Source organism: Plasmodium berghei (genome assembly GCF_900002375.2).
Source record: "Plasmodium berghei ANKA genome assembly, chromosome: 13".
Lineage (NCBI taxonomy): Eukaryota > Apicomplexa > Aconoidasida > Haemosporida > Plasmodiidae > Plasmodium > Plasmodium berghei.
In genome coordinates, this window is record NC_036171.2 from 1,109,736 (window position 1) to 1,135,051 (window position 25,316).

Below are 25,316 nucleotides of genomic sequence, written 5' to 3' on the forward strand. Positions count from 1 at the left end.
ATATACTGGAAATAAATTGATAGAAAACTTCTTTTAAAGTCATTAGTATAACAAAAATAATATTATTATGGGATAAAGTATTTAAGAGTTTAATTAGCATATTCCAAAAGTTTACAAAATTGTGTGTTTAATTTGTTTTTTTGTTACTACCATTGGTGTTTATATAAAAATGTAATAAATAAGAATATGAGAAAAAAATATAGAACGCACATATATATAACTAGTGTGTATATGTGCGTCCTTAGCTTATATTTGCATAAACTTATCCGAACCATATTAATTATTTTATCACAGCGTATATACATGTTGGATAAAAATTATAAGCATTAATATGAATTAATTTAAAGGGTAAAATAACACACTAATATTTTCTTAACAAATCCTTATTATAGTAATTTTGAAGGCTAAAGTGCAATATTAGCTATATTTTATTGCACAACAATAATACAAAACACATGATCATATATAATATGCACAAAAGCGTCAAATAATGACAGTATTAATAAATAAAAATGATGAGGAATTATTCTAAGTATGATGGTAAGAGGAATGAAAGTGATGTTGATTGGGATTATAGTATTAAAAAGAATGATAGCGGGTCACATGTTTTAAGTAGTGAATATGAAAATATATATGATTCTTCTTCATCAGATGAAGATGAAACTGTACATAATAAATCAAAAGCAGATTTAACAGAATATTATTTATATAATGAAATTAATAATCACAAATACAACAATAACATTTATGATTTCTATCTGAATAAATTTAATAATAATTTCAAGGAAGAAAATAAAAGGAATGAATCACATAATAGTGTTTATAAGAAAAATTCAAGTTTTATTAAAAATAAAGGCAAAACTGATAGCCTTAAGAAATTAGACAATTCAGATAATGAATTTGATAAAAATCAAATAAAAAAAAACCATAGCATAGAAAAGGAATACACCGACTATTCATCATATAACAGTAAAGGCAAACAATCAAATTTTAAAAATAAAGGCATAAGCAACACTGGGATAGTGAATGAAGAGCATAATAAGGATATTTGTGATTTACCTAGTGAATTAGTGTCAAATAATTATACTAACAAAGAGGATATAAACACGATGCCAAAATATTATAATATTAATAATAAAAAATATAGTGAGCATAATGATACAAAAAATGGAGTTAATATATATTTAAATACTCTTATAAATAAATGCGATTATACAATTTCTTGTTATATGTATAAGAAGACAAGTGCAACACATATTTATAGAAAAAGGATAATAGTGTTAAAAAAAAAGTTTTTAATTATAAACAAATTTAAGCAAAATATCAATAATATTTACAAAGTTGTAAATCGAGATATATATGATATATCTCATTCAAGAATTAGTGATATACATAAAAGTTCAAATAACATATATAAATTTACTATTTACGCAAAAAGAATATGTATAGATAATATAAGTTCCACCTCAGATAATAGTAACTTTTTTTCATTAAAAAAAAAGAACACGAAAAGAAAAAGCAAAGATTATTCTAAAATATCAAATGATGGGTTTCATTTTAACAATGAACAAATTCGGTTAGCAAATCATAACCTGAATTTAATTACTGAATTTATTAATTTGATGAAAATAATTTCTATATATGGGTCTATAAAAAAATATATGAAAATATTATTTTTTAAAAGTACACAAAATGGCTTTTTAAAAAATTATGGATTGTATTATTCTTCTCCAATGTATTTTAAATTCTTAAAAAAGTATTATAATTCAATGATGCACAATGCCTATAACTATATTTATATAAACATATTAAAGATAAAGAATATAGAAAAAATAAAATATAGTTATGTATACGCAATAATAGATGTAAACGATTTTTTGTATTATTATAAATATGAATACAATAAAGACATGTTTATACCGCTTTTCTCAGATCAGCACAACAAAATTGTGTTTCATTTTTATACCGACCTTGATATATATTTAGGGTATTTCATATTATATAGTTATGAAATTGAGAAGCACATTTATTTTGATTTATATCTAAACAATGGAAAGAGGAATACTGAATTATATAGTTCACATATGAGTTCTGAGGCATATAGAAATTGTCAAAAAAATATTAATAATAATATATATATAAATAGTTATAATGGTTCGTTCTACAATTCTACAAGTTCAAATACGACAGACAATTTGGGATTCTCTCTAGATAATAATAAAGCTGATTCAAAATTATTAAATGAAGATTCATTATTGAACCAAAAAAATATAATTTTTGATAAGAATTATTTCTTTGTAAAAAAATTAACAAATGACCAAAAAAAAAATGCACCAAAGAATAGTAAATTTGTATATGATTCTACGGATGATAATTTTTATGTACATGTATTTATATATAAAAGTAAAAACCGATTCGAATATTTATTACCTCAAGAAAATAGCGCAAACATGCTGGGGGATAATGAAAATTTGTCTATGCCAAATAATAATCTAAATAATAATTACCAACTAATTAGTTTATTTTTAAATAATGTGAAAAGAACAATGCAAATCAAAAATCGGTTCAATAAATTTTTAGATAAATTAAATGATATTTTTGAATTTAAAAGTTTTCCAGTTTCTATTATTTCATTAATATATATATTTTTATGTTCTTATTTTAAAAATTATATACACATCATATTATTATTAACAATCATATTTTTAATTTCGATAAATAATGAAAAAAATTATGATATGTATAGATACCTATTATATCAATATCCTATATTATATTTATTTTTCCCTCATAATTTATTGTGTAAAATATCAAATAAATCAAATCTTTATCATTTGCATACATTTGTCCATATGTTTATATTGAATAAATTTCCAATATTTTTTCAATATCTTTATAAAAATTACAGATGCAAATGCCTATATTTCTTTGCATATACTCCTACATATTTTGGTAAATATTACAATAGTTATTTTATTCCAAATGAAGATAATGATGGGATAAATAAAAAACGTATATCTCTAGATAGAATAATCAAAAGAAAATATTTTGGGAAAAAATGTTTTCATAAACATTCTAACAAAAAATACAATAATCCAAACAAAATTGAGTATTTAGAATCTCATACAATTAGAAAAAAAGAAACATATAAAAATTCCAAACATAAAATATTTAGCACACTGCTCAAGGGAAGTAATCATATTGAATACAAAAACAGCATCAATAGTAATTGCATAACTAATTATTCTGAATTGAGGGATATAAAAGAAAATAATACAGACAGTTATGATAGGAGATATTATAGTATCTCAAATGAAGTGAATCACACAAGGCATCCTAATAGAAGAGACAATAATGGTAATGCTAAGGAATCCAGGGATCATTCTATACTCCTTTTTGATAGGTGTGCAAAAAATGATCAGTATAATAATAATCAAAAGTATGATATATTAAATTCTTCAAGCAACAAACATATGAATGATAATCAGCTAGTTAACATTTCGAGAGATAAACATGTTAAATCTGAAGATATAGATAAAGAAAAGGGAGAAAATGTAAAATGTAAAAAGGAGGAAAAGGTAAATGATAATATATTGAACAACTTACGAAAATATTTAAAAGACAAAAAAAATAAAATAATCAATAACACAAAGAAAAAAAGTGGAAATAATTTAGAAAATGAGAAATATACAAATGACATGACTTATTTAAAAAACAACTATAATTACTTAAAAGGGTCTAATACTAATATGAATACAAATAACAAATATAACACAAAATTTTACAATAAAATGTTAAGAAATAGAAAAATAAACAATCTGATTAGTAATAATAAAAACCAGTTAATGGAGTATTGTGATTTGGGAGAATATAATAATAATATTTTATCAAATAAGCATACAGACAATTATTTAAATAATATAAATGAAAATTTATATTCAAATAATATTAAAGATAAATTATATCATCAAGAATGCCCATTTGATGAATATATAAAAAATAGAGAAAATAATATTTTAAGGGACAATGACAATCAAAGGAATTTTATTCCATCTAATATATCTGAAACATATACATTAAATGCTAAAGGTCAGGAATCATATATACACAGAAATACTTTTCTTGTTTCAAAACATGATGACTACAAAGAAGATGCTAGAAGTTATAACAGCGATGAAAAGTATTACAACTACAATGACACATACGATAGTAGTCATAATTGCGATTTACAAAAATCATCAAATTCATTTAATGTGAATGACGTTATGCTGGCAGATTTAGAAGTAAAAATTATGAACAATATGAGAAATAATTATTATCAATCTAATAATGAAAATAATACAAAAGAAAAAAATGATGATAAATATGCATTACATGAATTATCGAGTAAAAATGATACAAATAATAGTTTCTATTTTGAAATAAATAATGAAAAATATTCAATGAATTTTCTTGTATATGAAAAAAGTTGTTTTCAATATTGTAAACCCTGTAAAAGTTATATTAAAAATAGTAATACCAATGATATTGGGCAAACTTATAAAGAACGTAAAAATCGCAGATTTAGTTCGAATGAAATTTCATGTAATTTTGAAAGTAGTTATAATGAGTATAATATAAATAGAAACGAAAGAAATAGCACAAATACAAAAAATGAGCATAGCAATTATAATTATGATAACAAAGATAACGTAAATTTCTTATTTGATGATAAGCGCATAAATCAAAAAAATAAAATAAAAAACAAAGATGTGCCAGATAAAAAAAAAAATATAGATAAATTTTTCGACTGTTATATAAACATCAGTACTAATGATTCGTTATATAACATTGTTGAATATTTTCCTAAGTATTTTTACAATACTATCAAAATAATATATATCAACATAGTATTAATTTTCATTTATGTCCATTGTTTGCTGATAATTACTGTGCACGGTGGGTTAAATAATGATTTTCCTTTATATGTATATTTTTTAAATAAAATGAAAAAAAAAGAAAAAAAAACGGTAAAACAAAAGGAAAAGTCCAATAATTCAATTAATATTAAAGAAGAAAATGCAAAAATTAACACAAATAAAAAAACTGAGGAGAAAAATTATACTTCAAATTTCTTATTCAAACCAAAACGAATATTTAAAAGATGGAAACAACAAAAAAAACATATTAAAATTGATTTAAATCAAAGTTTATTAAAGGGCTCAAATGATGCAAAGGATGTCAAAGCATTGGAGAACAATGTGGAGCCATTAAACAGTAATCAAAAAATACGTGAGACCGAACAAATATTCTGCAATGAATCAACTGAAAATAGAAAACATAAAAAAAATAACGAAAAAAATGTGAATAAAAATGAAACCAACGAAATCAACAATAATGAAGCAAAAACTACAAAAATTTCATTAGATATAAAACTTAACATTTCTCAAAAAAATGCCAGTGATAGCAAAATAGGCGCAATAGATAATCCCAGCCCAAATCTAGAAAAAAACAAACAAGCTGATATCTATACGTTATTTGATAATAACGATAAATACTACGTTGTTCATCAATCTCCTGAAAATATATATAGTAATAATAATAGTTATAATAAAAACAATTATGATGATAAAAGTAATAACAGTCTTGATAATGCTTTGAATGATAAAATGAGGAATCCTCAATATAAAAATAATAAGAACGGTTACAATGATTCCAATAAAAATACAAACAATGCCAGCATAATAAATCAAAGAAACAATGCTGATATAACTGATTTGAATAAATATGACAATAATAAGAAGAAAATAAATTATGAAAAAATATTGGGTAATTCTTCAAAAATATTAAAAAAAAATGGGGTATTTCATGAAAATTCTCATTTAAAAGATAGCCATAAATCTGGAATGAATAATGAAGGTGAAAAAAACAGGGATCTACTAAATGATAAAATAAAAAGTCCTCAAAATCAAAAAGAAAGTACACTTAATGATTTACCCAATGATAGTTACATTGATAATGGCGATGAGCATGATGATAAAAAAAAGCTTCATGATACTACAGGTACATTAAATGATAATCCAAATGATGTAAATAATGTGAATGATGATAATAGGGAAAATAAAAATAAAATTATGAACATTTTTGAAAAATTAAAAGATATAAAAGAAGAAAAAATTACCAAAATAAAAAATATTTATAAATCAGAAATGCAAAAAAGAAAAAATGAAAAAATTAGTGGTATAAAAAGTGGTTTTGATATAATTAAAAATAAAATTAACAGAAAAATTGCTAAGAATAATTTCAACAATGATATCAGTTTTTATAAAAATGGGAAAAAAAAAAATTCTCAATCAAATATTGAAGATGAAGAATCTTATAATACTCTAAATGACAATTGTCTTGATAATTTACCGAGCAATTTATATTCTGATAACGAATTTTTACAAATAAATAATTATAAAGAGGTTGCGCACAAAGAAAAAGAAAATAATTGCAGCAATAATATAGAAGATAAAAAATTGATGACAAAAAAAAATAATAACACTGATGATAAGAAAACCCTTATCAATAATACTTCTAATTATATGAACAAAAAATATGAAGCTCAAAATAGAACCGACATCGAAGGAATATTAGACATAGATTTACATTTTGATAATAACAAAAATTCTCGAAATAGCCACCTACGTAATGCTACTAATAATATGCATAGGTCGATAATTTATGGAAATGATGAAAATAAATTTGATTATAAAAATAAGCACAATATTACCATTAGCAAAATGCGAAGTATATCATTAAATATAAAAAAAAAATCAATAGAAAAAAAAGTAATGCATTTAGAAGAAAAAATAATGAGTAGAGGGCCCAGAAATAAGAGTTTCGAAATATCAATGAAAATGAGCAGGGGCATTACCCATAGAGCCAATAATATAACTAAAGAATATAGTAAAAATAAAATAAAAAATAAAAAATCAGTGGATTATATTAAAAAAAAATCTTCAATAAATTATAATAGTAATGTCGATGATGTAGAAAATGATACACTTTCACTAAGTTATAGCAAAGAATTATTAGGTTTAAAGGTGAAAGGGTATAGAAACCATTCGCATTTTAGTTACAAATGTAAACATTTATATGCTATAAATGCGAATATTTCATATAAAATTTTAAAGGGCTTACAAAAAGATAATTACGGACTTAAAAATATTCATGAAAAAGGACATTTTAGTGAATATGATATGGCGGCAATTTCTAAAAATGGCGATAAAAAAAATTTAGATTATATAAACAATATGCAAAATTATTTAAAAAATGTAAATAAGGAGGATATTAAAATGAAGTATAGTGATGATTTGAATTTTTTAAAAAATGATAAGAACATTCAATATAATAGTATGCTTTATAAATCTATAAGTATGGAAAAGAGTGACGATGAAAATAAAACCCCAGCGAACGATAAATTAAATGATACCGAATATAAAATGAATTTGTTAAAAAAAAAAGGTAATAATCTCCTTGATAATATGAAAAAGCAATTTAAAAAATTTAAAAATAAAAACAACTATTTAAAAGATAAAATAAAACAAAAATTATCGAGCAAGCAACCTATGTTATCATATGATATATATAAAGATGAAAAAGACAAAATAGATTCTTATGATGCAAATGTGTTAAATATAAACAATACAAAAAAAGAAAAATCTGAAAGGATGCTTAAAAATTCACAAAATTTTAAATATTTTTTTCAAAAGAATCATGAGAGTTTCCATAATTTTTTAGAACAATCTCTTTATAGTAACAATATTTTTAAAAATAAAATTAGCATGGATTTAAAAAACGAGTTTCAAACATTGGATGATTACTTTAAAAATATAAAAAATAAATTTAAGTTATTAAATAATTCTAATATAGCTTATGAAATGCTTAGTAGTATAACCAGAAATGAAAAACGAAAAATTTACATAAACAAATTATATAAACGAAATTTATCAAATTTGGAATTAATACATAATAATAATTGGAATAATTTAAGTTCAAGAGAATTATTAAAAGGTTTTACACAAAGAAATAAGTTATTTTATCAAAATTGGAAACTTAAATATCTTAGCAGTACGATTAGCGCTTTAAACCTTAGTACTATCGAGAATAATATAGAATATTTAAATTCTTTAAAAAATTTTTATAATTATAGAAGTCTTAGTTATTATGAAGACCTCAATGAGCATATCAAAATTAAGGGAAATAATATAAAGAAAAAGAACAGAGAATACCAATTTTTTACGAAAAAAATAAATAATTTTAATAAATTTTTATTGAAAAAAAGAGATTATTACAATTCAATAGAAAAAAGTAGTATATGGCATAGACCTCTTTATGGTGGCTTAATATTTATAATTAACTATTTTTTAATCTTTACAATTTTATATGTTTATATTCATGATATATATAACCTGTTTAAATTATCAAAATACATGTATTTAAAAGCAAAAAAATATGATAAGAAAAAGAATAAAGATTTCAATAGCATTGTCAAAATAATATATCAGAAAAACATATTTTCTTCGAATTCCAATTCATTGTATACAAATAGACATAAAAACATATATATGAAAAAAAATATTTTTGCACAAATATTTGTTCAAAATAAAAAGGAAAATATTAAAATGAATCAAAAATATGATCAAGAATATAGTGAAGAAGAGGGCGAGTTTTCATCAGACAATTGTCATGTGAAAAAAAATGAATTTAAAAGTAATTTTCTACCAAATAGGTATTATGAGGAAAACAAAGATAAAAGAAATATTCTCACTGTATATAAAAATGCCAAAACAAACCTAAAAATATTTATGCACAAGCACATGATACTCAATCTATATTTAGAAAAATTTCTAAATTTATTCAATCACAAAAATTTTAATTTGACAAAGGTAAGCCTAAAAAATGCACTCAAAGAGAGATATATAAAAATATACAAACTATATTTCTTTTATGCAAATTGTTTCCATATACAGTTATATTTATTGTCGTTTTTGTAATGCTCAATAAGGCACCCTTATTTATTCATTTATTTGATTACTTTATATTATATCACACATTTCACATTGTTTGACATTTTCCCTTTTTATGGAATAGGTTGTAATATCTCTTTTGGTTTATATTTCAATTTTATTACTTCCAATAAAATTTCACCATTTGATTATACTCAAATTGTTGCATATGTATTATAAGGTAAGAATAATCGTAATATTTATACAGTTCTATAAATATTAATATTTTAAGATATAAGCATTTGCAAATATATATATACAATTATACATTATATAATGCTTTGTTTGGTCATTTTTCAGGGGTACTTGAGACGATACTACAAAAAGGTTATCATAAATAGTATATTGGAAAACATTAGAAATGCTAAAATTAATTTGAAGTTATACAAGCCCATTTGCTCCTTAAATGTAATTTATAGAAAAAAAAATTATATATGTGTGTACATATTTATATATATATAGATGTAGATAGTGCTATAATAAAAATTTTAATTTATTCTTTTGTAGGATGAAGAATATTGCATGCTAATTGAAGAAATCAATAAAGGGTGTAACATGTCTTTAAATATATCACAGTTTAAGGTACTTTATTTTTTATTAAAAAATAATAATAAAATATTAATTAATAAATGGATATATACACCCATAAATATGTAAATACATTCACATATGAAACGTAGAAATAATCATTTAAAATTTTTTTTATTGCTTAATTGCAATTTTTTGCAGGATATTTACGATGAATACGACTTAGCAAATGTGATTATACAAAATTTAAAAGAATTTGTGGAGTCAAAAAAAATAATAAGCCATGAATGGAACATTAATTTATTGAATCATTCACCACATGATAATGTAAGCACTATTAACCCTCGATAGTCTTTATAAAAATTTATTTTATTCTTAAAATTTGTAAATAATATTTTTTTTTAATTTTTAAATATTTACACGCAATTTGTTATATTTTTTCGATATTTTCCTATATATATATTATACGCATTTTACTTTTTTTGGCAGTTTGTTTAAATTTTATTTACATAACATTGTTATAAATTTTTTATTAAAGGCACAATGCTATTATTCAAGCTTCCAACCAAATTAATTCCCTTTAAAAAAATAATAAAAGAAAATTACTATTATTATATTTTTTTGAAAGCTAAAAATATATTTATATATTTACACAGATGCTGAGAAGGTTCTCATTTTGTTCCATTTACTTATATTTTTCCCCAATTTTATTAATATATGAACTTTAATAGAAGTAAATGATTTGAAAGTTCATATATTAAAAAATTGTGACGAATTTATAGAAGTGCTTTTACAATAATTTACTAATAATATATAAAATATATAGATGTAATAATGTAAAAAATTACAGTGACAAAGCAATTTTATAATTTCAAAATGAATGTAATTTACGTAATGTTATATTTTGCAAATATATTTGAGTTATAATTTATTGCTATTTTATTAAATTTCTTAAAAAAATATTAATTCAAATACTATGCGTGTTTATATATGAGTAATTCATCAATGCTACATAGCAATGAAGCATGTAATTTTTAACACGATTTAATTATGATGTTATTACATATAAAAAATTGTATTACAATGTTTAAAAAAACTATTGTGTAATTGATTTTGCATTTAAACCACTATTAAAAATATCGATGTTTATATTATCCTTAACAAATTTTCAAAAGTTGTGTTTTGATTTTTAGGTTTAAATGCTACATGCACCAAAAATAAGTTACATCTATATTAATATAGTAATTTAACCCATCATAAAAATGGTCTATCACAAATGAGATAAACACATGATTTATATGTTTTTTAAGGTTTAACCATTTATTTTTTTTTACATTAATACAACATTGTAAACTATTCATTCACATACTTTTTTCAAATGTAGTACATGCTTTACAAAATTATAGATTGATTGTGTATCTTTAAAATATTTAGTTAAATTACATAATAAATTTATATTTAAATTTTGAACGTGCTTTAATTTCAAGTTTTACAAATAAAAAATAGGGGGAAATGTATGTGCCAAGCTTACATTACTGCACGTAAAAAATAATATAAATATTTTTCTATATTTAATCTATTAAAAAGCATTGCTGGAAATATATATACCTTTTTTATTTTATATTATTTAATTAAATGGAACGGCAATGAATATCTCGAAATTTTTTTTAATATTCATCCCCCTTGTACTATTTAAGTATCCTGCAAATAATGAGTTAATTAATTATAATGTGATTTTAAAATATGATGTAAAGGATTTATTTAAAAGAGTATTGCAGGAGCAAAATGAAGATATTAAAGATGATAATGACGAAAATGATGAAGGTGATGAAGAAGATGAATACTATAGTTATTTAAAAAATAGAGGAACCAATGAATTTGATAAAGTGAAATATAAATACGCAGAATATGTGCGTTTCTCCATTTTTAAGAGTAAAAATATATATACGCACATTTTTAATGAATTACTAGTATTTTTAGGCGCCCAATATGGTACTGAAGAAGAAATAGTGGTTCATGTAAAATTAATCGATATATTATCTTTATTGTTTACTCATTATAAGGATAATTTAAGTAAATTTGGTCATATATTAAATAGTTTTCAAGATAGAAGCAAGCTAATGAATTCAGTGGAAAATGAATTTATGAATGAATTTATAAATGAAAGAGATAATTATATTTATGACGTTAAAAATGCATACAATAAGAGCGATAATAACGATGATGAATGGATCGAAACTGTTTTAAATAAAAAAAATATGTTATATGATAAATTTTTAAAAGAATGGAGAATCGATGGATCGAACTTTTACAGTATTCATAACAAAAAAAAAACATATTTACCAAAAAAAGTTTTTCAAAATAAACAAAATTATATTCCCGATTTTGAAAATATGGAACATGTAGATTTAGTGTGTAAGCCAATAAGTGATTCAGCCATTGATGAAAAAAGTGCTGAAAAATATGAAGATAAAGAATTAAACATAAATGAACAAAATGAACAGAGCAATTCTAAAAAAGAACAAACTGGCAATGATAATGTAAGCGAAACAAAAATGCACAAAGAAGAAAGTTCGGATAGCTCTAATAAAACAGACGAAAGTAATGTATGCAAATCCGAAAATAAATATATTAAAAAAACAAACAATAATAAAAAAATTAAAGAAGAACGACATGGATTTATCTATAAAATGAGAAATGATTTTTTTTTAAGTGATGCTTCATTAAATGTAATATCTTTAATTAATTCCATAACATCAAATGAAGAGAATAAAATTGTTAAAAAATTATATACTGGTTTAAAAAAATTAAAAATAACAACATTTGATAACCTTATTAGATATACAAATATTATAGGTATATTTTTTTCTTATGATATTTTTGATGAATTGTATTTACAAATTAAATTAATTAAAGAATATTTTGGTCTTATCCCAAGAAATAACGATGAGCTTTCTATCGTTTCAAAATCTAAAAATGTATCTAAAATAAAAGTATATGGAAAATATAATATAACTGATGATGAAATGTTTGTTCCACCAGTTTGCTTGAGTGCCTATTGTAAATTAAGGTCAGTATGGATGCAAAATCGAGATTTTAATTTTAAAATTGAAAAATATAGTTCGAATTCTATAAATTTTATGACGTTAGGAGATATTGGACGCGGGTTTAAAAAAGAAAATAGCTATGATGAAGAACAAATGTTAAAATTGATAGGTTTTAATGAGTTAAAAAGTACTTCTAATGCTATGAAAGATTGGCATGCATCAAATAACGCTGATTTTGTAATTAATTTAGGAGATAATGTGCCCGAGGTAGATGAATTGGATTATTTGAAAAATTTTGAATGGCATAAAATAATGAGGGAATTATTTACTTTTAGAAAACAAGATGAAGATGAAGAAAAAAATGATGCAGATTCATATTCAATTACTAAAGATAATATACAGGAATTTTATAAAGAAGTCGAAAAGCAAATGAATAATACAAATACAGATGACAAAAATCAACACAATGATATATCTACTACTCCAATCAATAATTATACTGACGGTAATGAGGGTAACAACAATTCTGAAAATAATAACGGTTTTAGAGAATACATTAATGATAATACAAAAGATTACAATATTTATAAAAATGAAACTACTGAAAAAGAAGAAACATATGATTCAATACCATTTTTCTCGATATTTGGAGAAAAGGATTATTTTTATTTTCCTAGTGAGCAAATACAAGAACATTATGCAAAACGGATTCCAGGTTATTTTTTCCCAAATAATTATTATCGTATCAATTATGATTTTGTATATAATAATAAAGAGAAAAATGGGGTTCAAGAAAAATTTAAAGCATCTTTTATTTTTATTGATACATGGTCATTAATGATTGGATTTCCTATTATAAGAAATTATCGATCCTTCCGTGAGCAATTTAATTGGATAAATAAAGCTTTGTTAGAAAGTGCTAAAGAAAGTGATTGGATTTTTGTGGTTGGACATCATCCATTTATTTCTAGTGGTAGAAGATCAGATAATTATTCATTTGAAGAGCTTTCATTTCATAATATCATAAGAAACTTTTTTTTCTATTATAATATAGATGGCTATTTTAGTGCTCATGATAATTTAATGGAATATCTAAATTTTGGGCCTCTTAATTTATTTGTTAATGGTTCATCTTCTAGAGTATTATTTGATAAATCTACTATACTGGGTAGAGGGTATTTTGGGAAAATGGTTGGATCAATTTATCCTGTTACTTGCTATTTATTGACTACAATACACTCTGCCTTAAGACCTAAAGGTTGTGATATTAGTAAATATTCAAAATGGTCAAATAAATATGATATTGGATTTAGTGCTCACAAATTAAGCAAAGATGAGCTTGTAACTGAATTTATAAATTCGCGATCAGGAAAGCCAGTCAGCCAAAAAATAGTTATAAAAAATAAAAAAGATAAAAGAAGAAAATTTTATGATTTAGATGGATATACAAATGATAAAATTAAACAATTCGAAAATAAAATCTATGAATTTAGTTCTAAAAATCCTAATTTTATTAAATATAAAATTGAAGAATTTAAAGAAAATGATAAAAAACTTAATATAATTATGAACAATTTAAAAAGTGAAGAAGAAAAAGATGCTTTTAGAAGCCTTATGTTTTTAAATAATTTAATTTTTGGGATTTCAAGTCATATTTCTAATATATCATTTGATCAATTAAAATTAATGTGTTACCTTGCCAATAAATATCGTACGTTTTTTAATAAAAAACTTATCAAATTTTTAGGAGAAGAGCTAAAAATAGCGGTACAAAAAATGGAAGTAAAAACAACAAACGAGACTCCACACAACTCAAACGAGATCCTTAATACAAATGAAAATGAAAGTATTCAGCCAAATGATCCAACAATGAAGGTAGAACAAATTATGGAATTGATAGACACATTAGGATATAAACCAGACGAATTTTTGGAAAAATATGATGCAATGACACAAGAAGAAAAAGACGCATTGAAAGAAAAGCTTGGAAATGATGTATCATTAGAAGATTACTTAAGCAAGGTAAAGATGTATATTCATAAGAAAAAACTAAGTGCAGAAGAATTAAAAGAATATGAAGAAAACGAGGAAAATATTAAAATAGCAGAAGTCCCAGATGAATCAAAAGAAGATGACAATACAAACAGTCAACCAGAGGACACTATTGATCAAGAAAATAAAGATGACATAAATGATATTATTAATGCACCGAATGAAGTGCATAAAAATTATAAAGAATTAGTAGAAAAGGAAAAAAAATTAACTGAAAATGAACATGCCTTACTAATGTTAAGTTCTCTTAAAACTTATGATGAAATGAAATATTCCTTAAATATTTTGTCAAAAAAAGAAGTTATTAAGGAAGAAGCTCACCCATATGGTTTATATTATATAGAAAAGCATAAAACATTTTTTCAAGTATCCTTAGAATTGTGTCCCGACATTAAAAGAATAATATCAAATTTAGGAAAAGTTGGAACGAAACTAGCTTTCTACGATTATATTAATAATTTGTATAATAAGATAATGGATTTGAAAAATTCCATTGATAAAATTGCTATATTTTAAGGCTCCCAATATGCATATATCAAATCTTTTTATGTTCAAATATTTTTAATTTGGTTTTTATTTGACATTTTATATTATTATGGTTATTATTATCATAATCACACTGATTATTATTTTTTTTTTTAATTATATATCCACTTTACTAATGTGTCAACAATGAAATGGATTCATTTTATTGTGCATTTTTTTTTGTATTTTAATTTGTTCATTTATATACTTTATGTTGTTTACATGTCTTTTAATTCAATTTGTAATAATCATATTTATATGGATACATTAATTTATGTATATTTTTTTGTAAATTCATTAATTTTTTTTATACCGTTTTTTTTATTGGAACATTCGTAATGTATTTACATTTGATATTTATCCGATTTTATTTTTTTTCATTTTGCAAACTTTTTTTAATACGTATTTTGATTAAAAAGTTTTGTAAATTATTCAAACAAATTCAATTTATATAAAAAAAAATAATAAATTCGGTAATCAGAGCGCAAGCACGCAGTTTATGTAAGAAGCGTTAGACATAAACTGCTCGTAAGTTTTACCTTTCTTGTTTATTATATTAATTTTAGCATCACGCTTTGATTATTAAGTTTAGACCAATATGTGAGAATATGAGAGAAACTTGTGGTTATACGCCAATTGCAAGGGAATTGCAAAATAAATATTTTACTATATTTATTTACTTACACATAGTCATATATATGCCCAATTTAAAAAATATAGACATGGTAACACATCGTATATATTATGGTTACGTGTTAAGAGTTTACAAGCTTGCAAAAGCATAACTTTTTATGAAATTTTATTGAGTTAATTTTATATACACAAATTACACGGCAAAAACATAAAAAAATAATTCGAAATTAAAAAAAAATATTTAATATATATACACAGCTTATATTTGTGTATACATGTTATATTGAGATACATATAGAATAAAGCAGCATGCATATGATAAAAATCCATAGTATACGTAAGAAAATATAACACCCTCCAAAATAAATAAATAAATATAAAATAAGATAAAATATTAATGGATTAATTCCAAGGAAAATATATATTTATAATATATCTTTATGTATTATAGCAATCATAATAAATATCCAAACGTATAATGGCCTTTAAATTAATACTAAAAATATTGAGAGAAAAAAGTTAATGAACAAAATTTATAACAAAAATTTAGATAATGAGATATTGTGTAAATATAAGCATATATAAACAGGAATGTATCATATATACAAATACTTATACACTGTAATAGAGTATCCTTTCTTGCTCATATTTACAAATCTTTAAGAAATAATTTTTTGAGTATTAAATTTACGGATTTAGCAGTTTTACAACTACTTATATATATTCACGATCAATTTTATACTTCTATATTTGCGGCTCGAATATAGGAATAATGCTGTCGATGCAATCTTTTCTATTCATTAAAATCATATCTGAAATCCAAATGATGTTTCTAATTTCTTGTTCTTTTAATTTTACCCATGCATAAAATATTCCAAAATGACAATGTTGATCAAAAGCAGTTTCACATAATTTGACAAGTTTCACATACAACAAATCTTCTAAAGATTTTATTTTATGGTCAACAAATTTATTTTCAGTAACATTATCATTTTTAATATAAAATTGCTTGCACTCTTCATATAAGTTATAATATGCAGGATAATTTTCTAAAGCGGCTTGAACAGTTTCATTATTCCAACATTTTCTAATTTTATCTGTTCCTTCAGGATATAAATACCCAAAACATGGAAACATATCATTTCTATCTTTTTGTAATTCAAGACTTAAACTCGAATTTATTGTGTTTAATGTAACAGACAACACTCTAAAATCTGCTACACTTTTTAAAATATGTCCCATAACTTCTTCTGTTTTACCTCCTAATTTTTTAATAAAATCATAAAAATCTTCTAACCATGCTTTTTTTAATGTATTTCTCAAAATTTCAATATCGATATCATTAAGTATTATTGACATATTGTTTTTTTCATTTGATGAATTGGCTGATATATATTTATCAAAATAGGTACCTATTGGTGTTTCAATCAATAAAATTTTTAAAACGTCATCATGAGAGTTTTGAACATCCATCGAAGTGATAGCTTTCATTTGTGGAAAATATCCCAATGGATCAACACGTGACAATAATTCTTCAGGGTTTTTTTTATTTAATGTCCCTTGTATTAAACTTATAACATTATCTATCATTTTTTCTTTTGCAATATAATCTAGGAATGTTCTTAACGGCTCTTCAGCTTGTGCTCTTATATAATTAAACTCATGTGCCATTTTTTCTTTACATTTTTGTGCTATAGTTGTAACAGCAATTGGGGAAGGCTCATCCATCATAAATGATCCATAATCTGTGTCTTCTAAAACCGATTTAAAATCGTCAAGGGTATCGACTTCGGTTAATTTCTTATATTCATCAGGGGTTAAAAAACTACTACGCAACCCTCTTAAAAAAGCTTCCAAGTATCCATTTTTTGAATTATAAAAACATAGTTCCATCTTTAATATCTTCTTAAACTCAATATTATATAATAATTAAAAAAACGTGCATATATAGTTGTATGTGCTTATTTAACTAAATATATATTTTCTTAATAATTTTTTTATATAACAAAGTTTCAATTCGTGTTTTCAAAAGGTATATGGTAGGTTAATATAGTTACATATATATATGATATTATATGCAAAGTAAATATATTACATACAGATTATACCCAAATGTAGATATATATCAGCGCAAGGGCGTCGTAAGCACATATTTATATTCTTATATTTTTTTTTTTGCTTTATTAAATTATAAATATATTTGAATTTTATAAATTGGGTTACAAAATATTATTTTGAATGTATAAGTTTTCAGTCTTTTGTACATAAAAATAAATATCCTTCAAAAATGTTGCATTATATGATATTTGTATGTTATATTTATTTCTAGTAAAATTCTTAAAAATATATTAAAATTTTTGTTAACATAAAAATTTTCTCTAAGCATATAAATGCTAGCTTTTTTATATATTTGAAAGTTTTTTTTCCATTCGTGTGCAAAAAATATATAAAGGTGATTTCCTTTTCTCCTCTTTTAAAATTTAAGAAAATCAAATTTGAAACCTTTTAATTATATATTTTTGAAAAATAGGTTAATTAACCTTAAACCTTATTTTCAAACATTTACATAAATATATTTATTTTATATATTTCATAAAAATGTAAATTATAAATAAAAAATATTATTATGCGATTATCATTTTTTTTGGGGGGGAAAGTATAATAATATGCGCGTAAAGAAAAAAAAAATGAATATAATTTTTATTATTTATTAATTTCAACTTGAATTATATAATTTTCAATAACGATTGAAAGAATAAATAATATTCCCTTATAAATACATATGTTATAACAGTTGATATATTTTTATCTTTATTTAACGATATCAAATTTATTTTTTTATTTTTTGCTAAATGAAAAGCAAAAATTATAAATATTTCTTGAGTCTTTTACCGCCTTTTTTATACGACATACATTTTAAATATAAAAATGAATAGTATATATATATATATACATGTAATGTTTTATGTATAATTATCAAATAGCATTCCCCTTATGATATTTAAATAGTGGAACATGTAATATAGTGAAACGTGTGATTTTATATGTAAGTTTTTGTTTTATAACCTTGAATTTTAACGTGATTTTCCTTAGCTGCATGAAGGTATCTGCTTTTGAATGATGTAATGACAAATAATATTTTGGGAAATTTAATTAATCACGAACAAATAAAGTGTATAAAATATGCTGATAAATTTAATATGGTTATTTATTTTTACACATTAAAGAAAATTATAATGCTCTTATTTTAAATTGTTAAAATTGCTGATTTACTATCATGTGTAATTGATATATGGTGCTAGTAAAATTATATTTAATTATATTGCAATGGTTTAAAAATATATATATATTTATGGGAACATACTAAAAATTGCTAAGATAAATATTTGATTAAAATTGTTTTATTAATTAGCATATAGATAATATAGAAATATACACACGCTTTGTTGTAAGCAGTATATTTATTTTACATAAGATCCTACAAAAGTTATTTTATTTTTTGTATTAAAATTTTATAATTTTTTAATGGTTGATTTTTCTCTTTTATTTTATTTATTTATTTTTTCGTGGGACTAATTTTGGCTTTATTGCATTATTATATATATTTCTTTTTTAAAATGGTAATATACATATATGATTCAGATGTATATGGTATATACTAGGATTTGTTTGTCCCTTTTTGGAGTTTTTTTTAAATCCCAAATGCATTGAACAGTTTCATTGTTTTTACCAAAAATTATTTTATGATATGTATACAAAATGACAATATATATTTTTTACTTAATTTAGAAATATCATTTTTATAATTTTCACTTCTCTTTAATATAATTTTTAAGCACTGTCATGTTTAATGAGCACGTATTAAAATGCATGATGTACAAGACAAAAATTGCGCATTTTCATCAAAAAAGCAAATCAAATTTAATAATAAAATATTTTTTTTCAACAAATATATGGAATTTCCAATTTTTTGCAAACCATTTAAATATATATTATTAATATTATTTCTATTTTATAGTTTTTTTAATAATATAAAAATTTATACGAATTGATAAAAAAAAATACAAATCACTTCGGCAATATAAATATATTAATAAATAAATGTCTTATAAAATTATATATATTGGGCTTGTTTAAACTAAAAATAAAGAACATGAATGGTATCTCAAATTAAAAAAAGGGGCTAGTTGTGATTTGTTATTTATCTTAATATACGTGAACATGTTAAAGAATGTATATTCATAAATATATATGTATATAAATAGGTTTAAAATTATGTCTGTTTATATTTTATCCCCGAATTTTTAGAAGATTTAGAATATATTAAAAATAAAAAATTAAATGAAATATTTGAGGTAAATAGAAAAATAAAAAAACTAAATAGGTGTCATTAATTCCTTTAGTACATATTAAAACTTGCCAAACTTTTGTTAATAAAAAAAGAGGTTATTAGGCTTCATTTATTTCAAAAAACCCCCAAATATTGTAGAGGCAATAATCCAAGAAGTGAGCAAATTAGAAAAGGAAGTAATACAATAATGATTAAAAAAAAGAGATAAGATACTACATATTAGCAACTATATATATATATCCATAATATATTTTGTGTGTAAATATCATGTGTTAATATGATTATATTTATGCGAATATATCGATACACAAAAAAAGTCACACATTTGCATACGATAACTTTTTTCTTTAATTGTATAGAAACATGTAAAAAGTGTTTTTGATATTGAAGACATAAAATCAATGTACAACTTTTTAAATGTAGAAAACAACAAATATATGACTAAAGAGAAATGCATTTTAGGTTTGGGAAAATTTACATTATAAAAAATTATTATTTACATATGCTTTCATCATTGTTTCCAAAAGTTTCTCCCCTTTTTTCTTTTTCTTATTGCTTTTCCTTTTATAACAATTTAAAGGTTTAAGTCAATTTGTGTTGACCAAAAAACAAAAAGAGCATATCGAAAAAACAGAAATAGAAGACAATGTCGATTTCGAAATGTTCACATCTCATGTGTTAGATAAAAATTTGATATAGACTATATAAAACTTATGTATCTACATAGCATATCATTAAAATGCCCATACCCATTTGTAAGTATTCATATTTTTATAAGTTTTTTATTTTTGTTTTAGTGGAAATATTATTAATATGTAGAGAAAAAATGTAAAATTGTAGCTTTATAGAAAATACAAAACAAAAATTATTAATTACCAAAAGATAACACTTTATTTCTAGTAATTTTAAATAAAAAATGAGAAAAAATAATACAACTCCAAAAAATATAGTTTATAATTATCCATATCATCACAATCCATCTAGTTCTTTAGTTTTCAATTTTTATCAAATAATCATGGAACCCATATATAATCAGAAATAAACATTTTACATAATTAAAAAAGCGAAAAAAAAAACGATGCCAATTAATATCCAATTTTCGAAAGTGCTATTATATGGTCGGATGAACATCCAGTAAAAATATAATACTAATAGAGAACAAATTTTTTTGTCTAAAGAAATGATTTGTACCCATACAAATGTGTTTATATGCATTATTTTTAATTAAAATTATTTTATGTTAAATTGTAATGCTTTTTAAATTGTAAATAAAAATAATAATATATTATATCATAGACAGATAAATTATATAGTAAAAAAAAAATAAAATTTAATAAATGATAAATTTAAAAGTCTGAAAAAAACGAATTTTACCAGATAAAAATATAAATAATAGAATGTAAAAGAACAAACAAAATAATTAAATAAAATCAATAATATAATGGCATCATTAAACACATATATATGTAGCTATAGATTTTGTGGCAAGGCCTATCTATATCTTTCTCTATATATATATTGTATGAATAACAAGATTATCATTTCGCAAAACCAATATAATACAAAATGAAATGATAAAAAATAAAAAACACACGCATGCACATGTTATTAGGTGGTTATAAGAATTGTAGGATAAAGTAAAAATATTAATTTAAATGGTAAATAATGATTTTAATACAATTATACCAATTATGACATAAAAAAAGGAGTGAAATTTGCCGTATTCCCATATATAAGTGAATTAATATATATATTATGAAATTCTACTGTCCTTCAAATTAAATTCCTTTTGTTTTATTTCTCTATTTTTTCTTATTTGATCATTTTTTCCTTGCATGGCCAATTTAATTTCGTCATTTGTTAAGGTTTCGAATTCGACTAATGCAGAAGCAACCCTGTGTAATTCATCAATATGTTGATTTAAAACCTTTTTTGCTCTATTATAAGAATCTAACAGTATTCTTTGAATAGATTTATCTATTTTAATTTTCATATCTTCACTTATATTTTTTTTATCTTGTAAAAACATAGATATATTTTCTTCGTTTATACCGACTCCATAGTTCATCACAAGTGATTGAGCAATATGTGTAGCTCTTTGCAAATCACTTGAACACCCAGTTGTTACATTATTTTTTCCAAAAATAATTTCTTCTGATACCATACCCCCCATTAGCACATCAATTTCACTTTGAATGTCTTTAATTTTTTGACTATATTTATCGGTAACTGGTATTTTCCAAGTAACGCCTAAAGACATACCTCTTGGCATAATAGTAGCTTTATGAACAGGGTCTGAGCCTTCTGTGTAAAAATTAACTAATGTATGTCCTCCTTCATGATATGCTGTTATATTTTTTTCTTCGTCACTTAATGGTGATTTTCTTTGTAATCCAACAACAACTCTATCAAAAGCTTGTTCAATAGAATTCATATCAACTGATTTTTTCCCTTCTACTGAGCATTTAATAGCTGCTATATTTAATATATTTTTTAAATCTGCACCCGTCATACCAACAGTTCTTCTAGCTAAAACATTTAAATCGACATCTCTTGATAAGATGATTTTGTTACTATACATTCTTAAAATTTCATATCTACCATTGATATCAGGTAATGGTACTACAATAGTTTTATCTAATCTGCCAGGTCTAACTAGTGCTTTATCTAAACTTTGTGGAAAATTGGTAGCACATATTACGACAATTCCTTCATTTTGTTCAAAGCCATCTAATTCAACTAATAATTGATTAAGTGTCATTCTAACTGCGCTATTATCTCTATTACTTCTTTTAGAACCAACTGCATCTATTTCATCAATAAAAACAATGCAAGGTGCATGCTTTTTTGCGGTTTGAAAAAGCTCTCTTATTCTTCTTGCACCCACACCAACAAACATTTCTTCAAATTCTGAACCAGATGCTTGGATAAAAGGTACATTTGCTTCTCCTGCAATAGCCCTAGCAATTAATGTTTTTCCTGTTCCAGGTTCACCCGATAATAATATACCTTTGGGCAATTTTGCACCAATTTTAGTAAATTTATCTGAATTTTTTAAATAATCAATTATTTCTTGAAGTTCTTGTTTTACTTCGTCACACCCTTTTACATCTGCTAAAGTTACCTTTACATTCTCTACTGGAACTACTTTTTTATTTGATACACCTATACCCTTTTGAACATTTTGTGATACCCCCTCTAAATATACGCTTGCTGCTGCAACTAAAATTAAGAAGCCAATAGTCGATTTAAGTATCCCCCACAAACCTTTTTTATTTGCATTTATTAAGGATACCTTTAAAGGTATTTTTGGGTCAATTTGTAAACTAAAAACTTCAGAATGAGTACCATTTTTTTTATCATTATAATTATTTGTATGCCCTGAACGGGACATATTACTATAATTAGGGTCTATATTTATATTATGCGTTTCATATATATTTGAGGGTTCAGGGTTTATCCCGTTTATATTATTATTTCCATCCTCCATCGATCTTCTATAAAAATTAGGTTCGCTATCATATTTTATGTTATTAAGATTGGTATATTTTAGTTTATTAGTATAAACTAGTGCTTTTATATATTCTTTTGTTATGCTTTCATTTTTAATATAGCTACTGTTTTCATAATGTTTTATAACTTCATTCGGATTATGTAAATTTGCTTCTTTATAAAATTGTAATATTAAAAAATTATCATTAGGCTTATAGCGAATTTCTCTTTTCAGTCTATCTAACCTTTCTGTATTTAGTAGACTAAAGCATCTTTTGCTATTTAATAATTTTTTTACATCTGGGATATTTTTTATATATAGAAAATTACTCCTTTTCAAATCTAGTACAACAATATTACGTAGGAGTAACATTTTTTAATATTATATATATGTATATATTTTATCGTCGTCTTCTTCCCTTTTCCTTTTCTTATATTATTTTTAAATAAGATTTACTCATAAGTACATTAATGCGATTTATGTATAAGTAAATAAGATTTATATAAGAAAATTATTAAAAAAAAATTATACCCCTTTAATATGTGGTATTATATTTCATTGGAAGTGTTGCTTTGAATTTCTTTCTTTAATACAGCATTTATAAATATATTTTTAAAAATATTTTTTATTTATATTTTTATTATAACAATAACTATATTGGTAGTACATATTAATTGTTTATAAATTATTCTTTTATAATTCAATAACCCCAAACATTTTCGTTTTTATGTTTTTTTAAAAAATATCTTCTTCAATTATTTACCTTCTTAAAAAACAATTCACAAGTAAATGTGTAATTTATATATTTTTTTGACATTATCCATTCAAACATAAAAATTAACATCAACAAATGGCATAAAAAAATATAAAACTACATAATAATAGTGGAAATGCGTGCTTGTTTATATGCATTAAGAGCGTAGATATTCATGTAATATTGTATTGTTCCATAACCTATATTTTATATTTTAATAAATATATATCTATAATTTTATATATTATGTTAAATAATTAAAAAAAATATCCTATAATATATATATGAATCATTGACTTTAATATATATGTATGCATTAAAATCGTTTAAGTATCTTTGCTTAACAATGTTTTATTTTTATGCCTTTTATATTTTATTTATTATCTCATAATTTAAAATATTTTATTATTAAATGTTATTATTGCTAAGATATTGAATGCATTTGAGAATAGACTCGTTATACATATTATATTTATTTTTCAATGTTTATCATTTAATAGGGAAGGGTAAAGAATAAATAAAAGTAATAACAACCATATAATTGCTCTCATGCCTATTATGCATAACATATAAGGATATATCCATACATATGTATATACAGATACTTTATAAAGAATGTATATAATAAAAGTACATACGCATATAAGTTGGTATAAATATATATTGTCCTATAACAACATTTAAAAAAATATATAATTTAGTTTATTTTTACAAATAATAATAAAATACTTTATTTTTTATCATAATGCTAAGCTTATATTATGACCAAGTTGCAAAGAAAAGAAAAGGTCTTTGCTTTTTGCTAATTCCCTCATTATGAAGTACAGTATTAACTATTTTACTTTTCAACAAAATTACTTATTTAAAAATAATTTTAATATGAAATTTCAAAAGTAACCTT

The 25,316-nt window shown here is 22.8% G+C and overlaps 5 protein-coding genes across 5 annotated transcripts; 3 read left to right on the plus strand and 2 right to left on the minus strand.

The window, feature by feature from the left end:
- Nucleotides 1–512: 512 nt before the first annotated feature.
- PBANKA_1327900 (conserved Plasmodium protein, unknown function) lies at nucleotides 513–9,911 on the plus strand (the record flags this gene model as incomplete). Its single annotated transcript, XM_034566882.1, has 5 exons — nucleotides 513–8,912; nucleotides 9,118–9,213; nucleotides 9,333–9,440; nucleotides 9,540–9,614; nucleotides 9,762–9,911. 5 exons carry the CDS (start codon nucleotides 513–515, stop codon nucleotides 9,909–9,911), a joined length of 8,829 nt encoding a protein of 2,942 aa, XP_034423435.1.
- Nucleotides 9,912–11,206: 1,295 nt separating this feature from the next.
- PBANKA_1328000 (serine/threonine protein phosphatase UIS2) lies at nucleotides 11,207–15,175 on the plus strand (the record flags this gene model as incomplete). Its single annotated transcript, XM_034566883.1, has 1 exon — nucleotides 11,207–15,175. One exon carries the CDS (start codon nucleotides 11,207–11,209, stop codon nucleotides 15,173–15,175), a length of 3,969 nt encoding a protein of 1,322 aa, XP_034423436.1.
- Nucleotides 15,176–16,561: 1,386 nt separating this feature from the next.
- On the minus strand, nucleotides 16,562–17,710 carry PBANKA_1328100 (ATP synthase (C/AC39) subunit, putative; the record flags this gene model as incomplete). Its single annotated transcript, XM_034566884.1, has 1 exon — nucleotides 16,562–17,710. One exon carries the CDS (start codon nucleotides 17,708–17,710, stop codon nucleotides 16,562–16,564), a length of 1,149 nt encoding a protein of 382 aa, XP_034423437.1.
- Nucleotides 17,711–19,970: 2,260 nt separating this feature from the next.
- Nucleotides 19,971–20,987, plus strand: PBANKA_1328200 (conserved Plasmodium protein, unknown function; the record flags this gene model as incomplete). The annotated part of the gene is made up of 6 exons (XM_034566886.1): nucleotides 19,971–19,977; nucleotides 20,126–20,172; nucleotides 20,261–20,344; nucleotides 20,528–20,630; nucleotides 20,749–20,845; nucleotides 20,966–20,987. The coding sequence occupies 6 exons, from the start codon at nucleotides 19,971–19,973 to the stop codon at nucleotides 20,985–20,987; spliced, it is 360 nt and encodes a 119-aa protein (XP_034423438.1).
- Nucleotides 20,988–21,921: 934 nt separating this feature from the next.
- On the minus strand, nucleotides 21,922–24,033 carry PBANKA_1328300 (ATP-dependent zinc metalloprotease FTSH, putative; the record flags this gene model as incomplete). The annotated part of the gene is made up of 1 exon (XM_034566887.1): nucleotides 21,922–24,033. One exon carries the CDS (start codon nucleotides 24,031–24,033, stop codon nucleotides 21,922–21,924), a length of 2,112 nt encoding a protein of 703 aa, XP_034423439.1.
- Nucleotides 24,034–25,316: the final 1,283 nt, after the last annotated feature.